Below are 23,842 nucleotides of genomic sequence, written 5' to 3'. Positions count from 1 at the left end.
ATCATCATTTTAAGCCAACCGTTGGCGTGATCATCGTAGTAGCGTATGGTTTGCGTTTTTGAAACGTTCGATGGCAAGAGGACCAGCTGGGAAGTTGAAATCCTAGTGATTAGTTATACATTTTTGAAGGGAAGAATACTTTTACAAATATTTCAATCATTGCCATCATAAAATTGAAATGCATAACAATGCCGAATGCATTTACTGGGGCTTGTAACTAGACAGCTTAATGTAGTTGCTGATAAAAGCTGCACAAAAGGCATTAGCATGTCAAAATCCAAATAAGTCATATCTCATCATTTTCCCTGAAAAAGGGGATCAGGGAAGAGTCCATTTGCCACCTTCATTAGCTTCTTTCCGGGAAACGGATTATTCAATAAATCCCTTCCCTTTATCCACTTGATCCCATTGTAGCTGGGAATTCTATTTATTCCCCTCATTTTAGGATTGTTAACTGGCGTCAACACATCGGACCCATTAGGAACTTGCCTCGTACCTTCCCTCCCACCCCCATATCACAAATTGATTCCAATCTAATCGTTTCAACATAATAATCCTACCGATACTGCCCACCGATGGCGTCGTTCTAATTGCCGCGAGAAACATCACAACATGTGCGCTCCCTGGCGAAGTAATATTCCAGATCAACCGCGCCACGGCCACTGCCACTGCCATGGCCACGGGAACAAATTAATCATATCACATTACGAACCGACCGGGCCAATTGCCTGGATAACCTACCTGCGTTCTTTCTCTGTCGGGATTGTCGGGACTCCGTTACGTCTTAGTTCTACGCGTGATTCCTTACAATTGAACCACGGCACAGCTACGGCGTTCTGCTCGTTCCTCGCGGCAGGTGTCCACCGTTCCCATGGTATCCCATGGCTGCCACGAACGTTCACTAAAGAGCCACAACACCTCGACGACGACGACGACACACGACGATTGGCTCAACGGCGCCCGTGGCCCATCGTGGCACTTGCATTAATTAAATTGCTTAGCCGCTTCACCCTCCAAACCCTCCAAATGAGGCATTTGCGGTGTTCTTGGCGCGCGAGCGAGTGTGTACCGCGGACAGAGGGACACAATGCGTCGAAATCGCTGACACAAACTTCCCACCCCAGAAAGCCTCTGACTGAAACGAAGATTTTCCGCTAAATTTTGCTTTCCACCAAGGACGGGCGGTTTGGCTTCTCGTTGGTTTTTTTACTCGTTTCACATGGAACGGATCGGATTTAAGGAACGGGAAGGCGGTAGTGAAGGTGGCACACTGTTACGGCTAGATAAGCACCTCACAAACCACCACCAAACACGGACACAGACACACAGAGACACACTGCCACGTGGCGAGGCGTGGATTTTGCCCTTGGGAAGGAATGGACTGGACTGAGGAATTCCGCTTTTCCGTAGACACCCGTTGCACACATACCAGGCACGGGTAGGAGATGGTGTTACGCACCTTCCCTGGACACGCACATTCGTTACTCTCGACACATTCACGACACTCTCTCTCTCTCTCTCTCTCTCTCTCTGCGACTACGAAAGACTGAAGGCGCTTCCGCTTAAAGTGCTTCCGGCTCAGGTTTCAAGTTGTGCTGGGAAATGGGATCATATATTTCAAAGGAAGACCACCACCACCACCTCCGTTTCGCAGGAGGGACAATCAAATTCGTGGAACCGTCCAGGAACGCCAGAGGGATCGCTACGCTACGCTAGAGCCATACCGTGTCGTTTGCGTGTCCTCGGTCGATTGAGGCTCCGGCTCCCGAGTGTCTTTGACCGGGGAGGACAGCACTTGAAGCACTACGGCTCGGTCCACTGCAGAAGGTGGACGCCAACGCACCACTAATCTCCGGTCCGGACATCGGGCCGTGAGACGGTCCTCGCTGGCCTTATTAATTTGCTTATTTTTCACTCTCAGACCCATGTTTCCAATCGCTGCTCTCGGTCTCTCGGTCTTTGCCAACGAGATAACGACGTACGCAAAGCGCAGGAATGAGGTATGAGAAGAAGAAAAAACAGATAGATAGATCCCCAACCAACCGACCAGAGGACCTCGGAGTGAAACAAGGTACTCTAAGAGAAAGTCCTGGACCAATGTATCCAGTTCGTTTCCCTGTGAGACTCCAGGATGTGAACGAGTAGACGCGCACATCAGATTAGTGTTGTTTAATGAATTTAATTAATCCTTTTACTCTGGCCCGCGGAATCCTGGGACTGTCATTAGCGGCCATGCGACGCGGATCTCCTCATTAACCACTCGTCCGGAGGGTCACCTCGGTCTCCACTTTTCGTTTGCCACTTCGTCCAGTGTTACGTATTCGCATCGCACTGATTGTAGCGAAAAGCCCTGGACGCAATTGTCGATTTAATGTCAATCCAAGTCGCCTCGCCCCGGTCTGAGTCCCGAGTCGCGAGACGAGATTTGTGACAGCTGCCAATCCATTCCGACCTACGACAGCAGCGGACAGCAAAACACAGCGAAACATGAAAATGAGGAGCAAGCAGCAACAACAACAAAAAAACCAACAGCGGACACCGGAAAGGGACCGGAACTGCGAAATGGAGCGTTTTCGTTCTAAAAACAATTTTCACTTTCCACTTTCCACTTTCCTTTGCATTTTGCGTTTGCGTTTGCGAGGGAAATCACTCCACTCGGGGAGGGATGGCTTTTTCTTAATACACTCATTTTCTTTGCTAGCGGCCAGACCCGGGTGCTGCCGTTGGCACGTAATAATGGTCGCAAGAAGGCGGACAAAAGTTAAAACAAAGCACAATCCCAATCTGCAACAAAGTTATACCACCAGCCCCGGGTGACAGCCGGAAGCGAGCGAGCGTCTGGTGTAGGGAAAATATTGCAAATTTTCCACCAGTTCGTGGCCTCGCGGATTTCGCTTTTCTCGTCCCCCCACCCCTGGCTCACGTGGTCCGTCAATTAATCAGATTTAATTTGACGAGATTATTCTTTCTGTGGGTTCTTTGCTCCGCGGCCTGCTTCGTTGTGGTAGCTTGACGTTGTTGGTCGCGCTCACTCGCAACTTTCTGCTTCAGCGTGGCCTTTCCGCCATATCCGCCTCAAATCCACGCTACGCGCTTCAAAAATAATGTGCGCCAGTCAGCCGTTGTTGTTGGAAATTCTAAGCACTTCACTCGGTCGGTCGATCAACAGCAACAACGCCAACGCTTCACTTTGATCTGATCCGCCACTCGCGTATGGTACCCCGAGGCTGAGGGTACTTTCCCGACCAGATCCTTTGCGCCAATTGTGCCCCGAGGATTGGAGCGTGATTTCGACGAAAAAAGCCAGAAAAGTTTCCGTCGAAATTAAACTAAAAGAAAGAAGACGCAAAAAAAAAGTGATGGCAAAATTCTACCGACGAACGGTACTCGGATTAAGCCAGATTTTGCACCGAAATTTGCTCCAGGGGATATCACGGAGCAGGAGCACGGGTCGGTCGATAAAGTTTTATCGAAATCGATAACACGGGGTTCCCGTAGTGGGCAACTGGTTTGCTGCCGCAGCATTGAGTGATTTCTAGCGAATGCTATTATTAACTAGCACGCACGCGGACGTATCTCCCGGAATGCAAGCACTTTTTGGGTTGTTCCTAGATCCGGAGGTCCATTCTAATGTCCTCGGAATCGGTGTGATGTGGTTCTCGGCTAGTGGCCAGCTTTAAGTCGAGAATGTCGAGCAGAGAGAGAGAGAGTGGAGGAAGGAGGAGTTTCCAATCGGAAATGCACACATACACACCACGCACACATACACAGCAACCGGCACAGCTCACCAGCAACAATACCGCACGCACCTTTGGCCCACGGAACGGAAGCGCTGGTTGGCAGTACGCGCTGACGGGACGGAAACGGCACCGGAGCGGACGTCCCGTCAAAAAACGTCAAACCGAAACGCCACGTAACGCACGTATTATGCACACCGGATCACAACCGGACCAGTGACAAATTGATACTGAGGTAAAAATCTGGCTCGGTCCTGCCGAACCGACGGCCTCCGGCGGCGGAACATGCTAGCCAGCAGCAGCAGCAGCAGCAGCGCCTAGCACAACGACGGTGCAAAGGTGAAGAAGAGGCATCCGAGGGTGGTGCCGTGAGGCAATCCTGACGCTACCGTGAATCCCGTCCAGATCGGCCACCGTTCGGGCGGAATTTTCGGCTCGGTTCCAGCCACACGAGAGAGGGAGGGAGCGAGCGAACGAATCCGAGTCGTCCTTGGTAATGAGAGTGAGACGCAGTGGCTACTCGATGAGCTAAAGGCGAGCGCTGCACTGTGGAATGTTTTTGGTCGGGATAGCCGTGGCCACTGATGAACGGTTGCACTGTAAAATGAAACGTTGGTTCGTTCCGATGAACTGGCCCACCCGGTGAACTGGCGCAGACGCGCAGGATGCTTTCGGCGGAGAATGTAGCAGAGCGGTTCTTCCGGTGGTACCGGTGGGGCAGGATACATGAACAGCGCACGGTGCGCTATGTTTCAGGATAAACGTTGCTAGCTGATTCATTTGCAAGGATGCGTGACTCGAAGGGTGGAAAGATTCATGCTCGCACCCGGTGAACAGAGTGAAGGAACCACATTCATTTCTGGCAAGGATAAGGGCCGTAGATTGAATTGTGTTTATCCTTTTGAACCGTAACTTTTGAAATTGTTCGAGTCATTCATTACAAGTCTTTTGAGATTTTTCCATTTTTTTTAAAGCGCATTTCCGAAATCCATCGTTTTCAAAGTCGGTGCCCTTCGTAGCATAAAAACTACTGAACCGATCGATTCGAAATTTTTAATACATAATCTGTACACTCTTTGCCAGGTAGCGCCGTTGTGTCTTCTTGAAAATTGTTGATACTTTTTTTTAAATAATACGTTTTTAGGCAAAATCGCAAAAAACATCTCTTTTTGAACTTAAAAAATCTGCCAAAAATCGAAAAATTGTAAATTCATTAAAAACTCAACGCGGCTACTTGGATAAACTTATAATCTTTGAAAAGAATTTTTATTTGTATTTTTCTGATGACCCATCAAGCAGCTACGATGGGTACCGTTGTTGGTCAGTATCAAAAGACTTGCTCACTAAGATTTAAGCGACGAACCCGGTTTAATCATAGATCAATTCGTCTCCATCATAGTGTGATCATTTTTTCAACTGCAAACCGCTGCCAAAACATGAACAATCTTCGAAACTTCGATTAGGCTACCAGGACAAAGCATAGGATAACGCCCTCCTAAAAATGATGCCATGGATGAAATTTTTAACTAAACTTTCCCAAAATCAAACATACTAGAACAAATGTAGTTTGATATGACATTTACTTTGAAAAATTAAATTAATGATTCATAAAAGTTGTCATTACCATCACCTTTCGCTCGTTCAAATCACCTTAAGTGCACTTTTAGTTACTTTACAAAACAGTTAGTAGCTGCTGGTACACTAGAAAATCGATCCGTGAAGTAACAAGTGGAAAGAATCCACCATGTTATTTCATAGCTAATGCATTTTTTTACTGTTTCCCGCGGGATCTGTAATGTAAACAATATGCTCCCCAGAAATCGAAGTTCTCCGCTTCTACGTTATTGATTATGCTTCAGGGACGTTCCAATCCATCCAATGCAGTTCTGACAAACAATAACCAAGAAACTACAATTCCTCGATTACGCCAAGTGAGTGAGCTCCATCGTGCAGTCCCTTAGCGCGATAAGTTGTGGCATTGATTAAAAACGTCCCCTTCTTTGATTAGAGTCCCAGACCACCGAACACCGACCGTGCGTCAGCTTTCCCGTGGCCAAAGCGTGGGCAGAAAAATGTCCTCATTTTCCTCGAGACAATTATAAGCCAGACGAGACGAGACTCACCGAGGACAGCACTAGACGCACCGGGGCGAATGATTAAGAAGGCACGATTGCGCGCTGCATTGCCATTGGCACCACAAACCGCAAAACTATCCACCACAAAGGCTCTTGAGAAGACAAACAGAGAAGAGGGACGAGGAGCGTGTGCACCGCGAATCGAGAAACACTCGCGACGGCAAGAAATTCCCTAGATCGTCGGTTGATGGCAGCATTAGCCGGGGCCAGGTGTGAGATGTTATGCAAACACACTCGAACCTCGCCATTCCGGGCACACCGTCGGCAGATGTGCAACGAGGGTTCTCCGAATGAAAGGAGAGAGACAGAGCGCGAGCAGAAAGAAAAAAAAACCACTCCCTACCAAGCGGAACGCACCGTACTCCGGTGAAATAAATTATCATTCACCCCATCTTGTGTAAATATAGAGCAGTTGAAACTTGACGCTACGCTGCCCCGGAATCAACACATCAGCAGCAGCGGCGTCCACGAGTGCCCCGTGCTCACTAATGAATATCCTGCCAGTGCTCCCGACGGTGAACGGATAACCGGTTATTCCCAACTCGTCCTCCCATCCGACTGGCTGTTGTTCTGCACTACGGTCGACGGTCTCGACTCGTCTACACCTGACCTACCTCCGGCAACCGGCAGGACGATGATGATTGCTGATGACGGAGTGTATGAAAAGAATTTCCATCACGGCCGGTCGACGCTCGATCATTCAAGAAGCTGGAACTGGAACAAGTCCTAGAGGTGTGGTGCCGGGGTGGTGTTTGGAGGTTTTCCTTCTTTTTTTTCAATGGCAGACCCTATTCGTTTGATGCTTCGGAGATGGAGAAATTAGGCTTTACACGGTGCCGGTGTGCGGTGCCGTGTGGTGTTCACATTAGCTGCACGCCCCCGGAAGGATGGGGAAAGGTGACTTCCGGTTCCTCGTTTGCTTCCAACCATCCTTTCACCTCTTGCTTCATTCATTCCAAAGAGAGTGCAATGCCGTTTGATGGTGACGAAGATAGACCGGAATGTGCAGACTAATCTTAGTGTTTGGAAATGAGTTCTGTTTCATTTTAATTTCTGCTTCCGTTCCGGCGTACCACGTTCGACGTTCTCTTTGATACACATCTCGTTGCATCCGAAAAGCGAGGTGGTGGTTTGGAAGGAAGGAAGAAGCTGAGGAGCTTGTGCCAGATACGTCACTCGATACGGCTTGCAGAGGAAAACGGGAACAGAACAGTGGCCATCAGGTGCGCGTGAAGAGAGATATCGATCATTTATGCACCCATGGCTTGGATGGAGTTCTTTGTGGCTTACTTTAAAGAACATACATAAAACGGTTTATGCTTAATGTGAAAGTCTAATAAATCGTCATCATTCCTAAACCAGTGTCCATCAACCAGTGTCTAGTAGAAAATGGACATCAAAGAGGCAATTCATGGAAAGTGGGCCGTGGGCAGAGTTTGTTTGCGTTACATAAGACACGTGAATCCAATTCCCCCATTGGATGACCTATGCACACTAAGCATAGCAGTGCGAATCGGCCGAGTACTACTTTTGCTCAGTACGCTAAAACCTCAAAGCGAGAAACAGAAAGGAGAAAAAAAACATCACAACCCAAAAGGAAGAAAGAAGAACAGCCAATCTTGACTGTACACCAGAACCGGACCCGTTGAGGTCCGCGTTCATTTCCATCCTTCAGCAAAACACAACCTCGCTACCTCGGAAGCGTACAGTGAAGATTAACAACAGAGCAGCACCACCAGCAGCAGCAGCAGCAGTAGCTTTTCTATGCGCTTCAGCTAGATAATCATCGCCAGTATTTGCTTTGGGTACAATGTGCAAATACTACCGTCGGATGGACCGCGGTCTTTACCTGCAAGCGGGGAAAATGGGCCACAGTCACAGTGCGGAAAACAACATAAAAGTGAGAACCGAAATCACCTGGGAGCGGTGTTTTTTCTTTCGTTTTTCCTTCACTACATTTTTGCAATCATCATCGGTGAAACGGTTTCGATTAAAAATTAATGAGTCTATGCTATTTCCACCTCCATGCAACGGGGTGCCCTGCTCGTCGCATGGTCAGTCCCTAATAATCGCTTGAACTCACGAGCAAACAAACGAACGAACGAACCGACGTGGTCTAACCGGAGAGGTGCAATTACTGATGAAAGGATTCTTCAGTAGCAGCCAGTGTTGGGTGACCACAGAGTCACAGTGCAGTGCCCGTACAGAGCGACGGAAAGGCAACACCACCCCCCCAGGCCAGATGAACCGGGTGAAAATGCAAGAAAACGGATATCTCGCCCGACACCATCGCCGTTTACCTTTTGATGGTGCTGATGATAGGAAGCAACGTTCGTACCGCATCTTCCCTTTGTGTCCGTTGGCTGATTTATGCCTCGGCACCATTACCGTAGTGAGTTGATTTTTATCGTGGCCAATTTTGCATCCCTGTTAGACAACCAGTTATGCTCATTCGACAGCTGCACCGATATGCACTGGAGTGGTACAGATATGTTGGAATAATTTGAAACAATTGCCGGCATTAATGCGTCCAGAATGGAGTTAAGGCACGTGGCATAGCAGCTAGTGAAAAAGAGGTACAAAGACCGTTATGAGACCAATTGTTTGAAAGAGATTATTTCGTAGAAACAAAATTGCATAATTAAGTTTCGATTTAGTTTGTGACTGATACTATCTGAGGTCCTAAAACAATAATTTCCTGTTCCATAATTTGTATTTCCTCTTCAGAATCATTACATATTAGGAGCTTGAAACGAACCACGTTCTTTGACTGAATCCTGAAGAAAGTCCTAAGCTGCTATGATGCGACTGTAAGCTTCACGCAAAAAATTGCAGCTGAATTAAAGCACAATGGAGTGGAAAATGCTGCTAGCGCATAATTTGCCGTTTTGAAAAAAAAATAAATTCGTGAAACAAGTGTCCATAGAAACCATTGCTAGCATCGTCTGCAGGTTCTGTGAAACAACCTTCTCCTATTTATCACACACTAAAGCTACGATGCCTTCTTCAGTTGCCGCAGACGAGAACTTCACAGAAAGCGGAGCTACTATGTTTCGACTATAAGCTGCACTAGCTCATTGCATACTATATTTAAAGTTTTAGATTACTAGCTTTAATTGAACGCGCTAAGCTTAATGAAAGCCATTGCAAACGATTGTTGCAAAGAAAGATCGAATGGTTTTAGGTGCTGATGGTTTGTAGCAGAATCGAATATTTTCCGAAGCTAGGCAAAATCAATCAACGCCAACGAAGGGAATTAAGCTTAGGCAAATCAATCAACGCCAACAATCAAAAGCCAACGATGCGATGATGAACTATGCAACCAATGGTTTTCCATAGACTACTACGAATTCACTTGATTGGAAAAGGCAAATAAAGCGCTAGAAGCTTGTTTCGCGGTAAAGAACCTGAACTTTATCGGGAAAATTTCACGAATATGTCAAATCAGACCTCTATGTTAATTTCTTCAGTCACCATAAATTCTCGAAGCGTCCATAGAGCTTATTTCGTTCAAAAAATGGATGCGATTCGATATTTAAAAAGGATAATAAGTATATTGCACGGTAAAGCTCGAATATCCTTAGCTTTCTCAAAGCTTTACAAAGGTATAGATGGAGTATCGTTTAAACTCACCTCGAAGGATAACGGAGGATAGGTATCAGTAATTAAAAAGATACAACAGATGAAAATCAGAAAGTAGATTCCACCCTGTGTTATGTCATCATCGCTGCCTATGATCGAAAAGCCAAGAAAGGAAGACACAGTGCTGCAACAGAAAAGAAAGTACACCGGGTGCTCCAGAGATTATGTCTCTACGGACTTTTCTTCTTTATTTCAATAATTGGTTTATTAAAAAGATTTAATAGCTTTACATTCCGTTCTCAAACCACCTGCGCCTGCCATTACCACATTCCTTGAATCGATCCTCAAGATTTTCGCTCGGTTTTCGCGCCATTCCAAACTGCTCTTGGAGCAACCTCCGACTCCTCTCCAACCTCTCCACCCCTCCCGCAGCATGCAGCTCGGCCTTCCAGTTAGCAAAACCAACGTACGAACGTTGGTGCGATCGCTACCGTCTTGCCAGGACTGCCGCGGGAAAAAGGGGAAGCTTACCATCCAAGAGCGATAGCGACCCGGTGGCCCATCTCATTCGAATCCAATCTAGAGAATCTTTGCTCAATTGCGTCGTGTTGCGTTTTCTAACAGAAAGTTTTTTTTTATTTGTTTTCCTCCCCAATTCTACCTTCGCTTACCGCTCCCTTCTCCTTCAAGCCATTTGCGCATTCCATTTCCGAAATTCATCTTCTGTATGTGTGGTGGGTGGTCTGTCTCGAAGTAAGATCTTAAGCCGTTCTCTTTCTGCCCGTCTCTGCTAGAATCGCGGGCACCTCGCGTCCTGTTCCATCGCTATCCTTAAGTGTGTGTGTGTCTGTGTTTGTGTATGTGTGTCTGTGATAGAAACTAAAAGCAGCAATACAAACGCTTTCATCGCTAAAGCGCTTGGATTCATCGCTTGGTTTGTTCCTTGTTCTGTTTTTTTTCTTTGTTTCTTTGTTGGTTTGTTTGTCTGCTTCTTCGAATTACTAGTGGTTTTGCATTTATTGGGCATCTTCTTGTTTTATATTTTCTTTTATAGTATTAAGTTATGTTGTATTGTGTGTTTGCATCAGAGCACAAACCTGTCCTGGCGTTCTGGCTTCTTCTGCTGCTGCTGCTGCTGCTGCTGCTGCTGCCGCTGCCGCTGCTTACTTATGGCGTGATTGGTTTCCCTTCCTTTGACTCACGAAAAGCGACAACTATCCTGCGACAGGTATTTAAACTATACGGGTGTTTCTTTTTTGCTTCTTTTTATTAGCTTCGTCTGTATTTATGCATGGGTGACTATTAATGATCCTATCGTGTGTGCGCGTGTGTGTTTTGTGTATATGATCAACGCCTGCTCTAATGTTCACACTAGAGCTGCTCGCTGTTTAGCGTGTACGGCTGTTCGAATGTTAGAAAGTAGCGCATAATGATGGCTTTGTTCTATTGTTTTTTTTGCTGTTCCGATTGTGGTTTTATTTAGTTCCTTAGTACTGGCTGGTTGTTAGGTGTTATGACTTTCTTTCGTTTCGTTTTTTTTTCGATACCTAGGATGCGGCTGCTCTTCTCTGCCGTTTGCTTAACCGGTTGTACGCGCCTTACATTATCATTATCATGCGATGTTTCGCGCTGTTTCGTGTTCGTGTGTTTGCGTTGGATGCTTGCAATGCGTAATGCGCGTGTTTTGTGTGTTTGGTTTTTCTTTTTTTTTTTGCTAGTGTCATGTGATGTTGCGTTCTGTTTGCTTAACTTCATACATTCCCTCATCAAACTCATCAGTATCCTAGTAAATATTCTCATACTAACAATAGGTTTTTTTTTGTTTCTGCTTCAGCATCTCCCTAAGCTAGAGATTTCTATCCACCTGCGACTGCATTGTTTTTTACCATTTGTAACGTTAATTTTAATTAAAATTTAGCGCTATATTCTGTTTAGGGTTTGGTTGTTTGTTTTTTTTTTTGTTGTTTATTTTCATTCGTTTTTTTTTTCTTATTTCGCTGTCCTTCCTCTGCTCCGTCATTCTCCGTCAACTACCCCCTTATTTAACCCCCGCTGCCACACGCTCTCGTTCGCTCCCTTCCAGTGGCCATCCAGGCCGTTTTGTTCCCCGTTCGACCGAAAGGAAAATCTGTTGTTCTAGCGTAGCGTAGCTTGTGCCTTTAAGGGACGACGACAAGCGCGAAAACTGCACCCGAGAAACTTCACCCCTTGGAATGGGTGGGAGTGTGATTGCGTGGGCTGGGCACTACTTTTTACTGGGGAAACTACAAGAAAAACAAACGTGTCGAGAGGACACAATTAAAGATGAAACGGACAATACGGAATACGGAACCAAGTCTCTTTAAACAACTTAACAAGAAGGTATCCGGTTGTAACCGACTAACCTAATAAATCATTCTCCTACTCTAGGAGTGGGGTTGAAAAGGGCGTAACCGATCTGGAGGGCTGATGGTTGTTGGTGAAAAGGATGAAATCTTCATGGGCCCGACTCCGAACCCGGTTCGTAACAGCAACATCGGCGACGTCCTCCGCCCTCCGCCTTCCGCGCTCGGTTCTTATCGATCGATTTTATTATTTTATATTTAAAAAAATACTTATAACTCGTAATTTTCTACAGATGCCCTAAGCTCCAAAAAGGTATTCTTTTACGCTATTTTACGCGACGCACCGCGCCGCAGCTGCAGCGACGACGGCATTTGCGTCCCCTTGCTTCATCCCAGGGGCTTGTGTATGTGTCTGTGTGTTTCTGGTATATGCTTGTATCTTGTTTTTGTGGGGAGGGGGGGAGGGATTTTCTGCTGATATTAAAGGTGTAATTTATAGTTCATTAATATGCCCCCCAAGTCATGTCTGTTCCACTGCAACACTTCGCAATCCGTGTTTCGATGCTCTCTTATCGTTTAGTTTAAGGTTTGCTTACGTGTTTTGCATAGTTGCAGGGCTGTTTGACTGGATTTGCGTTCTCTTCCACTGTACGTTTTTGTATATGCGTGTATGTCTGTGAGGTGAGCTTAGATTACTTATTACTTTGCAACATGGTTACATCCTATCTCGCCGATTTCGGTGCAGCATCCACTTCGGTGGATGATTAGATCCTCGGAAGGGGGGAAAGGAAGAAGAGGGAGAAAGGTAGAGAGGGAGAGGGAGAGAGAGAGTTATCGAGCTCTACACCCATGTGCTCCCTTTTCCCTCCCTTTCTGAACATCGATTGCAGCCTGGTGGCAGAATGAACACAGCTGCTTCGCTTACACATTTAACGCGCGTAAGCAAACACAGCAGGCGCGTCTCTCGCATGGCATCCTTGAGACCAAAGGGTAGCTCTAACCTATCGGATCGCAGTAGCTGATGCTGTGATAGTGAAGCTTGTGATACACAGATCAACCTAAACACTCACTCACGCCCACAGTGTGTGCATACAGCGTCCGCGAAGCAGTGCACGGTCGTGACTAGTCTGCTCTCAATGTTGTAGGTTGAAGATCTGCCAACTCTGAACTCCAAGGGCAACCATTACCACTTTCCTCCTAACATGATCCACACGTGGGGAGTAAAAATTACTCGAACACATTCTATAAAGAGACTTTTTTGAAACAATTCCGTAACCACTCCGTGTCCCAGTGCAGATGCTGACCATATAGAGGATAGTAGCATCTCCAAAAAAGAACGAACAACAGCAACATGACATGACAAACTTAATAATTGTGCAACGGCAAACATGCTGCTTTACTTCTCAAGATAGAAAGATAGAGAGAGAGAGAGAGTGAGAGAATTAAAAGGAAACACATTCCACTTCCTCATTCAGGATATAACATCAACATCAGTTCAACGTCAAATCTCCTTCCGGTTAAACCACCTTCCTTTAAACTGCAAATCAACTCTTCTCACCCAACAGCCGGGCAGCAGAACAACGGTGGCATTCCTGTTTTTTCGCCAATTTATTTGCCTTCTCCATCACCGCAATAATCCACTCCATAGCCGTGTCATAGCGTGTGAAGATTTTGTGTCGAGTTTTGGTTGGTTTTTACAAGTTAGATTCAGTGAATTTCCATCCGCAAACGCATTGATCATAATTATACACTTTTATTTTAACATTTGTTCTGCATCATGTTACTATTTATTTGTATGTTGTCTGTTTGTATAGCAGCGGGTTCTATACTCTCTTGCTCTTGTTTTTGCTCTCTCTCTCTCTCTCTCTCTCTCTCTCTTTCATTCTCCCTCTGCCTATCGCTGTCCCTGTCTGCCGTGATTACCATTCTCCAGCCGCATTGTGCTAGCGTCGCTTTAACTGCGGTTTTTGTTTGGTTGTTTTGCTTGTTATTGTATTGTATGTCTTGATGCAATGCCGTGTTCTTTTGTTTCTTTGTTTCTATTTTTTTACTAGTGTTTGTCTGTTTTACGTTTATGCTTCATTGTTTTTTTTAACTTATTCATGGGCAGTGAGTGGTAAGAATAGAAAGAGGCCCTTAAAGTTGTTTAATTATGCTTCTTGGATTTTTTTTGTTTTGCTGTCCTTTCTTATTCGCTTATTCTCGGCTAAGATTCTCATCGCTAGGGAATTAGTTTTTTTACCTTTTGCTTTTTGCTACTTTTTATCGTTTGCTTGCTAACGCGTACCGCAGCGCACCCTGCAGCCGCACTCTGAAATCATATATGAATCATGCATCTTAGCCACGATACATTGTGCTCGGTTTTTGTTCAATGTTTTGCATTGCTACCACCTACGCTGCGACCGCTGCCGGCTCGTCCGCTACAGGGGAAAACCAGGGATTTTCCATCCTAGGCGCCCTTCCAGTAGCATTGCATTGTTCTGGAAACTTTGCTACCGACGCACTCGGCTCTTGATATTCGAAAACGAAGAGAGTGTTACGATGCACCCGGGGAAAAAAACACGGTTTACGGTGGTTATGATTTATGAAACATTTATGTCCGGACCAGCGTTCGTGCTGCCTGCTTGCAAACTATTTAGATTCGATCGTACAGGGTAATCAATAATGTGACGGATTACGACGACGACGACGGCGACGACGGCGTGCCCGTTGCGAGTTTGCCGTTTAGACAGGAGATCATCATCCAGCTGCTTGATGCTGGAATCCATTGTTACGGCCGGCGATCGAATGCTTCCGAATGCATCAAACACGCTCATAGTTTATTGCGATGGGTTTTAGTATGTTTTTTTGTTTGTTTGTTTGTTTGTTTGTTTCCTTGTTGCTTGTAACGTCATTTTGTCCGGTTTTGTTCGTTCCTGGAGTGGAATTTGGTATATAGCTATTGCACAAACAAAACTGCGCCTTTTGTGTGCCTTCCACAAAGCATTGCCACCAACGAATCAATCACTCAACTAATGCATGGAAAAAAGGTATAAAATGCCTAATCAAACGATTCACACATTGCTTCCTACTCACGCAGTGCAATGCAATGCATGCATTATGCTCTTGATTTCGCGTCATTTAATTTTATTTTTCATTCACCGCATCTCCCTCTCGCTCGGGCTGTTCTCTCTTCCTATCTCTTTGTTTCATGCCTCCCCGTTTTTAAACCACTCCAATTGCGCGGTGTTTTTAAACTGTCTTACTGCACGCGACGATAACAGCACCACTTCTATACGGTTGCTCCTAAATACTAGCTGCTGCGTACGGCTTCAAACCGTTTCGGCATGAGGCCATCGCTTGATGATCGACTACCGGTGCACATCACTTCCACTTCGCTCCTCGGTCCCCCCATTCCTCCATTCCCTGCTGCAACACTTCTCGCTGATAGCTGGTTCACGCTCGTAAACGCATTTAAAATATGACAGAAGCGCTGAACTATTTAATCGATCATCAGCTCAAAGTGAACGGACCCTCTTCGCTCCGACCGATCGTACATGATGTTGCGGGCCCAGGCTTTGCACTCGATGTTGATAAGCACGCCAGCTGGAAAGAAAGTAAAAGAGAAAGAGCGTATTAATAAACAGCCTTGCACGCACGCATTCACCATTAATGATTTATTGTATCGCATGCGCAACCTTGACCAGTAATCGTGTTGATCGCTTGGCCATGATCCTGAAAAGTGAAAGGCCGCGGGGTTTGGTCACATTGCATCAGTGCTTTCATAACGCTTTCATATGAACCGGTTCCGGTAAGAATGCACCATGCAACGGTATCTGTAGCAAAATCCCCGAAAGGAGGTCATTGCTTTCTCTCGTTGCAACCGGGAATGCCGTTATTGCTCTGGCTCAAAAAAAAATTCGGCATGATTACGCAGATTCAGAACCGGTTCTCGGGGTGCAGCATGTAACCCGTTTCTGGTACATCCGAAATAATGCTCTATCAGTCAGCAATTTGCCACGAACAGTGTCAGAACTGCGGAAAAATGCAGATCGCTTCGTTATCAGTGTTATTGCTTGTTTATTGTGGCTGTATAAATGCGAATATTGTAGCATTCGGAGCACCCGATGCGTCCTTGGAAGTTTGTTATCGGAGGCGCATTCTTAAGGGTACCAGGAATCCTTTTTCGTTTTCGTTTCACAATGTGAGTGACAGCGTGCCAAGGTGATAGTGTCGAGTGAAACAATATTTATCTCAACTCTAAAACATCCCGCACTTTGCAGTCTTTACCCAATCCTATAAGGTTCATCGGTGTTGAATCTCCGCCGCATCGATACGGAAGTGAACTCAAAGCAAAAATTGTACAGGGTGGCATCGGTCAGCAATTTGTTACGATCGAGTTAAATGATATAAAAAGATCATTCATCATAGGAAGCAATGCGGAAATCATAATCAAATGTGCGCCACCCTCTTCATCGACCGGAATGGCAACAGTGACGCCTTGTAAAGGAAAAACGTGTACAGAAATTCCTTCCACCGCTTCAACCGTTTCATGTAAACCGTCAACATCATCCTCTTCGAACACTCCGAGTACTTGGCCGACAATGTCACAGCATTCATCGACTGTTGCTATGACAACCACTTCTTCTACGAAGTTTCCACAAACTTCTGTTAATCCTCCTGAATCATCTACCGAAACAAAGCCAACAATGTCCTCGGAGCATTCAACAACCAAGCCTGATTCGACCACGCATTCAACAACAGTTACTACTTCCTCTACGAATTTTCCTCAAACTTCTGTTGATCCTCCTGAATCATCTACCGAAACAAAGCCAACAATGTCCACGGAGCATTCAACAACCAAGCCTGATTCGACCACGCATTCAACAACAGTTACTACTTCCTCTACGAATTTTCCTCAAACTTCTGTTGATCCTCCTGAATCATCTACCGCAACAAAGCCAACAATGTCCTCGGAGCATTCAACAACCAAGCCTGATTCGACCACGCATTCAACAACAGTTACTACTTCCTCTACGAATTTTCCTCAAACTTCTGTTGATCCTCCTGAATCATCTACCGAAACAAAGCCAACAATGTCCTCGGAGCATTCAACAACCAAGCCTGATTCGACCACGCATTCAACAACAGTTGAATCAACAACTACTACGTCAAAGTCAACCAAAATTCCGACACCTGGAACATCGTTTTCAACTTCATCCATATCTTCTTCTACTTCAACAGTTAGCATATCGACCAGTGGTCCAAATGTTTCCACCGGACGACCGTCTTCATCTGCGAAGCCATCGACAACTACTGTAGCTGTTAAACCTAGACCAACAATTCCGCTCGCTTTTTGGTCAACAACTTCAACTCCCTCGATGTCTTCGAGCAGCGGAGCTTCTAAAAGTTCAACAATGTTATTTGCAACAACACCAACAACACCCTTTCCCTTCGCGACTATGAACAGCATCAGTAACAGTGATTTTGCGCTTGAGGTGAACACTAACCGTGCACCCCTTATTCTGTTTCCGAATTCAATTTTAAAACCATTTCCGAAACCGAAAGTAATACCGATCAATCATAATAAGCAACCGTTAATAATGTACAAAAATGCTGAAAGATTTTTCTTCAAACCATCGTGAGGACTTTAAATCATTACCATATTCTGGTGAATTAATAAACTCAGTGCATCTTCATTCAATATCGATTAATACTGTTTTTATACTTACTCTTTGGTTTTTCGAAATAGACCGCTACTATGGGTGGCAGATAGTTGTCGACATTCTTGTACGGGAAGAAATATCCTGGGAATCCACGGCGTGGGATGTACTGGATAGCGCCAATGTGCTCATTATCAGCAGGATTCTCACCCGAGCAGGATACCCAAACAACGTTAGTCTGTAAGACACAGAGAAAAAGCCGTTAGCAATCGCTATGCGTTAGGGTAACAGCAGCGAGCCACTTACATTCTTGTTTCCTCGAGCTTCCTCTCCACGGATGTGCTCCTTCAGGTCATCGGGCATGTTGTCCGGCAAGTTGGTCGAAGTGTTGTACATATCCGGAACCCAGTTGTAGATCTATTCAGTGAAAAAAAACGTTGTTTTACCCCTTTGTGTGAGCTGTACGAGAGCAGCACTTACCTTGTTGAGCTTCAAGAATATGCACGGGCTCTTCTTTTTGAAGTTGTATTGGTTTTCCTTGGTGCACGGGGTCCAGCTAGTCATAGGAACTTTGCAGACCTTGCCCTCCGGTGGCGGATTGTCGAACGAGCAATCAACGCGGTTATCTTCCTCCTGTGTGTACGCTGTATGGGGAAAAAACCGGAAATTTTCAGCAACCTGCAATCACGCATCCATCCCAACCGCACCGACAATACTTACGATGCAAAAATTCATCGATCAGATTGGTCCAGATGGCCACGTTTCCATTATCGGAACCCTTGTACCAAATTAACGAGCTCTCCACATTCTGGTACTCTGGTGGTGTCGGTCGGAAACCCAATCCTGGCGGAACACAAAACATGTTGGCGTTAAGTGAGCAAGAACGAGAATGTTAGGTTAGGAAATTCTCCCCGAGACGTACCTGGATTCGATCCGATCAGTGAGCTATCGAGCTGGAACTTGGGTATCTTCACGTCGAGCGTTTGCCAGAAAACGGCCAACATCGCAGCGAAGAATCCAACCAGGGCAGCATAGAAACAAACGTAGAAGAAGAGAATTTTCGCTGCAAAGAAAAAAAACGAGACGAGCACGAGATGAGTTAAAATGGATGACGTTTTCATCGATGCTCGACGCTTTGGTACTCTCCCGGATGACGCACTTTGCCGTCTACTCTTTGCGATTCCTTTACGAAACCGCTCCAAGGCTATGGATCGCTTCTACCCGTTCCCGTATTACAGGTCATTAGTTAATCTAACGTGCTATAAATAGCCATTACCATCAAGTATCCCTAGGGCCCAGTGACGAGACATTGGCTTAAATATTCCTTTGCTCATCAGCCCGTGGACACTACCCATTTGACGTCATACGCGCGTGATTCAGTTACCTGCTTCTTGGAGTAAATCTTTTTCGCTAGCTCCGCTCACATGGCGCGTCTTAGAGCATAGATCCTCCCTAAGCGATGACATCCAGTTCTGGTGACAGCTCACTTAACTACACAGCATGATGTGATTTGGTGTGGAAAGCAAACAGCTTCTGCTCCTCATCCCTCTGGTGTGCACGCAACAGATGCACGCCAAGGCACAAGAGCAGAGTGCCGCTCAGCGTGGCCATCGTTTGGCTTGGGGCAGCTGCTAGCCTGCTGTCGTGTCACCCAGCCCAGAGACTGGCACGGACAGCTGCAGGCTTGTTTGCTGCATATTCAAACACCGCGACCGTGCGACTACCAGACGCCTTCCTATTCAACTGTCCCCTGGACTGCCATGGAAAGCGTTGCAGCGCTACCTCTGGATGCATATAATAAGAGCAATTCCCTGCGGGGCCACATCGCCGTGCGCATACAGGCGAATAGAATGTGCAAAATTGAATCCCCCCGTCAACGATGGAGGCTCAACCCGCCGGCGGTTGGGGACTAGTTTGTTCTATGCCATTCATTCTAATCACGCCCAGCAGCACATCAGATACGTGCGCTAGGTAGGACGCAGCAGAGAACCAACCAGGGAGAGTCTTATTGTTGCTTTTTCCTTGAAGGCTTTGAAGAGCATTTAAAATGCTACAAAACAGGAACACACAACAGCAACTGTGCCTGTTGCATTCTGTGCATTCAAACGTTCCAACGAAAACGATTTTTTTTTTCGCAAAATGATTAAATCTTCTCCGCCAGCAACACACCGATACCGTGCGGCACGTGATTCCAAAGCCACTGTCCAAAAATATCAATTTTCATCAAGATCAAGATCCAACCATCAATCATTATTTAAAGCGGCCCATAGACGATCAACTTTATTTGTCAACTCTTGCATGCAAGTCGATTGACACCAATATATTTATCGTGTGTGGGCTATTTGAAGCTTGTGTCAAAAAAGTTGAAGATTTTCAGCCAGCTGAAAATATATTGATGAGGCTGAATAATGGCGTCGCCTGTGGGTCACATTAACGAACACGATGCGTCTGTGGCCCTGATTGATGAAACATTAAGGACTAGGCCAATTTATGCCCACATATGAGCACAAAAAATAAAATGACAGTTCGACGCAATTCTTGCATCCGAAACATTGACAAATAAAGTTGATCGTCTATGGGCCGCTTAACAATTAACACCGCTCGGTACCATTCGCATGTGCTCATTTCACCGTTTGTGGTGAGAATCAGTGAACCAAACAGTGACAGTCTCGTTGGCACGCAAGGTCAAACGAAACGGCCAGTGTCAGGCCGTAGTGCGAACCGTAAATCAACGATGTTAATAAGCTGGTCAGTGGGACCAGCGGAGGGGTTACAACTCCGAGGCGTTGTAAAATCGTGCTCATAAGCACACGAGTGAAACGTGTGACACTTGGCCACGGAACGCGACGGCACACCATTTCTAGGCAATTGCATTCGCACGTGCCGGCGATAAGAGTGCATTTTGCTTCATTGATGAGCGCACGATTCGAAACGGAACGGTCAAGCGACATCGGTAATGCCGCGTACGGAGGGAATGTACATCCTCACCAGTTACATCACTAATGCTGGTTCATAAATCTTGCAAACAGCCTCACTTGACAAACGATTGACACGAGCGCAAGATCTTCCCGCCATAATCTAACGTCCAGCTATCGACAGCGGGAACGATAATGGTAAAGCGTGCCCACACATGCAACTCGCTGTCGCTTACCGTATCGACGCAGAGATCAATTGAAATTAATGCTTATTGATTGCTGCCACATACACATTTCATTGAGCTTCGCAGGGGCTGGCGCACGCCTTAATTGCTGGCCTCCATGACGCACGCGATTCGTGGGCACCGCTGAAGCGAATTGAGTTCTCTGTAGCAATTCAATCGTGGACCGAGCTTCGGAATCGGAACCGGACCGGTGGCCACTTTATCATAAAATGTCAAGGAAAGTCCGTCTGGCCCGTTCGTGGTGGTATGTCCACAAACCGTCTATGGTGACCGAGTAGCAGTCACGCGATACGCTCAAGGCACGAGTTCTCGCGGGCGCTCATTCGCAAGCAGCCTCTCGTACCAACGCCCATCATTGCGAACGTTTCGTATCGATCGATATTGGGTTGCCCTGGACTCAAAGGCCTATAAAAAAAAGATGGTCTTCGCTAACGCCGTACTATCTTTATCTCTGGTTCGCACTCTCTCACATTCTATCCTTCTCTCTATAACATTTTCTCTCGCTCCTTCCTTTTACTTATGTTGCATGTTGCTGTATGTAATCCGTTCCACTAAACAGAAAATCTGAGGCATCCCAGCGGACAAATCCTATTTTTGTATGGGATTTGTCCGGTGGGATTTTCTGATGCAGCATATTTTTTAGGCTGTAGTAAATTAATACTTCATTCGTAATGCAGCAGCGATTGCATTTGAACGCAACATCATCGTTACTCACGTTACCGTCTACATTATTATTCAACGTCATCATTTTGTTTACTTAGAACCACCAACAACTAATGTCATTACAGCTACAACATCTGGTAATGAGCACAGAACCAGAACCATTACTCACTGGTTATTCTGTTCGTCTTCGTCATCAGAGAAAGTTCTCATAAAAACCATCAGCAGTTCCCGTTTCCTGTTAAGCGGTGCGATAAAATGCTCACTGTTCCGAGAACACAAAACGGTTGATGGTGACGCGATTCTGATAACAGTGAACCCAGGCGCAGCTGGTATGCCCCACTAAATGATGTACTCGAACCGATAATAATTTCGCTAGCCCGACCGATGCGCTAGCAAAAGAAGAACGAGGTCAGGGCATTCGACGGACTGGTTTTATCAGTACGGCAGAACCATCGATTGCCCACTTCAACTCACCCCCACCCTCAACATATGGGCGTTATCTCACGAGACCATTGTGTGCCAAGGGGTATGTTCGGAACGAAGCGACTGGATAAATTGTTTGCCTTCGGATCCGGGAGCAAATGGGGGGAGGTGACCAACAGCGGTCCCCGGTGCTCGTTATCGGTGGCAGTATTAGCAGGCGGTTGAATAAATAGAGAATCCATCGAATCGAACCCACATACATCCACACAATCGATCGTCGTACGATCATCACTTTTTCCCTCTTTTTTTTCTACCGATTCCCGATCCCATCTTTAACGGCAATGGGGCTAGCGTCAGCGAGAACGGATGACACTTTTGTTGAGTGCCGGGTATCGGTTTACTCCATCGGGCCGGCCGGAAGCACAAGAGCAAATCAAGAACCAACCATGCGCCCATACTCTCTGTGGAGCTGTGCTATAAACCAAACAATCCCTTCTGCATCCGATATGTTCCCGATGCGGGGGGAATTTTGCTTGATATCGGCCACTATCGTTCCCGAGAGCATGGTAATCGGTGAAGTGGGGGAAAACCAGAAAAAAAACCATCTCCAGCAAGTGTTTGTCCATCCACATCATCTGTATGGCAACCACGAGACCCCATCACAATGCCAACCCTTCCCATCTTCCCCCTAGAATGAATGTTTAAAATTCTAACACACAGAATGTTGTGCAATGACGACGACAACGACGACGACGACAACGATGACGAGGGACGTGCTGATGAAAGCAAAAAAAAACTCCGCTCATATCGCGCTTCTATTGCTACTCGCGGGCGCACCATGTGCGTTCTGGCTCATTACGGTTTCACCAATATGGTTTTAACGACTGTTTTAAATTTAGTTTCTGCACGAACACCATAACACCGCAAGTTGGGAACTGTCGAAATACAACCCCACGACTTCTGCAGCGCCCCCCCCCCCCCCCCCCCCCCCCGAGGAGGTTGCTATCGTCGGTCACGATCGAGTGAGTGAGCGCGAGCGAACAGCACGATCTGGATATGGATGGAACCGTTCCACATACTATGCAAGGGGGTGTTATATTTATTAATAACTTTTGTTTGGCCGTGACTGCTGAAGCGTGAGCACACAACCACCCCAACGGGGCCAAAAACCGGGTTCTCTAGACTTTCAGAAGGCATCAGAGAAACTGTTTACCGCAGATCAATCCATCGAGTTTCATCCACGCACACAGAGGGCAACGCGCTAACGCAGCTGCAAAATATTGACGCCTGACATTGGCATAAGAACCGGTCCAAAGAACTGTCTCGGTACTCGGTTGCGTTGGCGTTCACGTGCGCGGTGCCGTCGTCAGCAAAACAAATACATAAGCTGGCACATTGGGTTGGCATATTCCCCGGGAGAATGGGAACGATGGAGAGCGAGTGATAATCCGAAGAATTCCCCTCAACATCTTTTCTCTTTTTCTCAGGTTACGTGTGTATGGATATGTCGTTGTTAAAGTGACTGTAGCTTGTAATTGTACGTGCCGGGGCTTCATGAGTGAAGCTCGGAAATACCATTCGGAGACATTCGGTTAACTCCCGCAAACCTGTTTCTCAGGAGTTTTTTGCATTCGTTCCAGCCGGAATCATTAGCAAAGTGGTTGTTTTTTGCAAGGCTAGTGCCCATGATTGGTACTTTTTGCAATTGCCATTCGCCTGTAACTGTGATTTTCTTTTTTCTTTTTTTAACTACTATACACTCTCAAACATCACCTGCTACCAACCATTTAGGTCATGCTGGAGATCAGTTCAGGGAACGCTCAATAGTACTCAAACAGATATTTAACAGGAAGGCATTGCGCCGGCGCACCAAACTTGGCTCAAACTCTCTTGCTCGCTATGTAAATCCATGAACCCGCTGAACAGACACACCGGTCGGACGGTCGGTTGGTCGGTCGTTTGGTATGGATCGCACCCCGGTGCTCGTCCCCGCTTCGTTCCGTTATTGACATTCTGACGGCATTGACGGCATTACGACCCTCGATGGCGTCCCTGGATGTTCGTCGTGAAACGGAAGAGAAGATCCGACGGCGACAACGAAGGCGAAGACGAAGACGACGACGTCTACGATGCAAAAACGAGTTTGGCAAAGTATTAAATTTAGCAATTCTTGTTT

General features: G+C 46.3%; 2 protein-coding genes across 5 annotated transcripts in view; both read right to left on the bottom strand.

Annotated features, from left to right (window-relative positions):
* Positions 1-3,935, bottom strand: part of LOC126572476 (neural cell adhesion molecule 1-like) — a 192,059-nt gene extending 188,124 nt beyond the window's left edge. The window contains exon 1 of the mRNA XM_050231822.1: positions 3,751-3,935. The gene's annotated coding sequence lies outside the window, so the exon portion shown is untranslated. The remainder of the gene's footprint in view (positions 1-3,750) is intronic.
* Positions 3,936-10,355: 6,420 nt separating this feature from the next.
* Positions 10,356-23,842, bottom strand: part of LOC126572487 (sodium/potassium-transporting ATPase subunit beta-2) — an 18,823-nt gene continuing 5,336 nt past the window's right edge. For all 4 annotated transcript variants that reach the window (XM_050231842.1, XM_050231841.1, XM_050231843.1 and 1 more), the window contains exons 3-8: positions 18,343-18,483; positions 18,141-18,263; positions 17,901-18,064; positions 17,727-17,837; positions 17,490-17,658; positions 10,356-15,363 (exon numbers count right to left, since the gene is read on the bottom strand). In XM_050231842.1, coding sequence (XP_050087799.1) covers positions 15,260-15,363; positions 17,490-17,658; positions 17,727-17,837; positions 17,901-18,064; positions 18,141-18,263; positions 18,343-18,483 — 812 coding nt within the window. In that variant the 3' untranslated portion in view covers positions 10,356-15,259. The remainder of the gene's footprint in view (positions 15,364-17,489; positions 17,659-17,726; positions 17,838-17,900; positions 18,065-18,140; positions 18,264-18,342; positions 18,484-23,842) is intronic.

Source organism: Anopheles aquasalis, chromosome 2 (genome assembly GCF_943734665.1).
Source record: "Anopheles aquasalis chromosome 2, idAnoAquaMG_Q_19, whole genome shotgun sequence".
Taxonomy (NCBI): Eukaryota; Metazoa; Arthropoda; class Insecta; order Diptera; family Culicidae; genus Anopheles; species Anopheles aquasalis.
The sequence above is the reverse complement of the archived record's forward strand: the minus strand, read 5'-3'. Positions and strand labels throughout refer to the sequence as shown.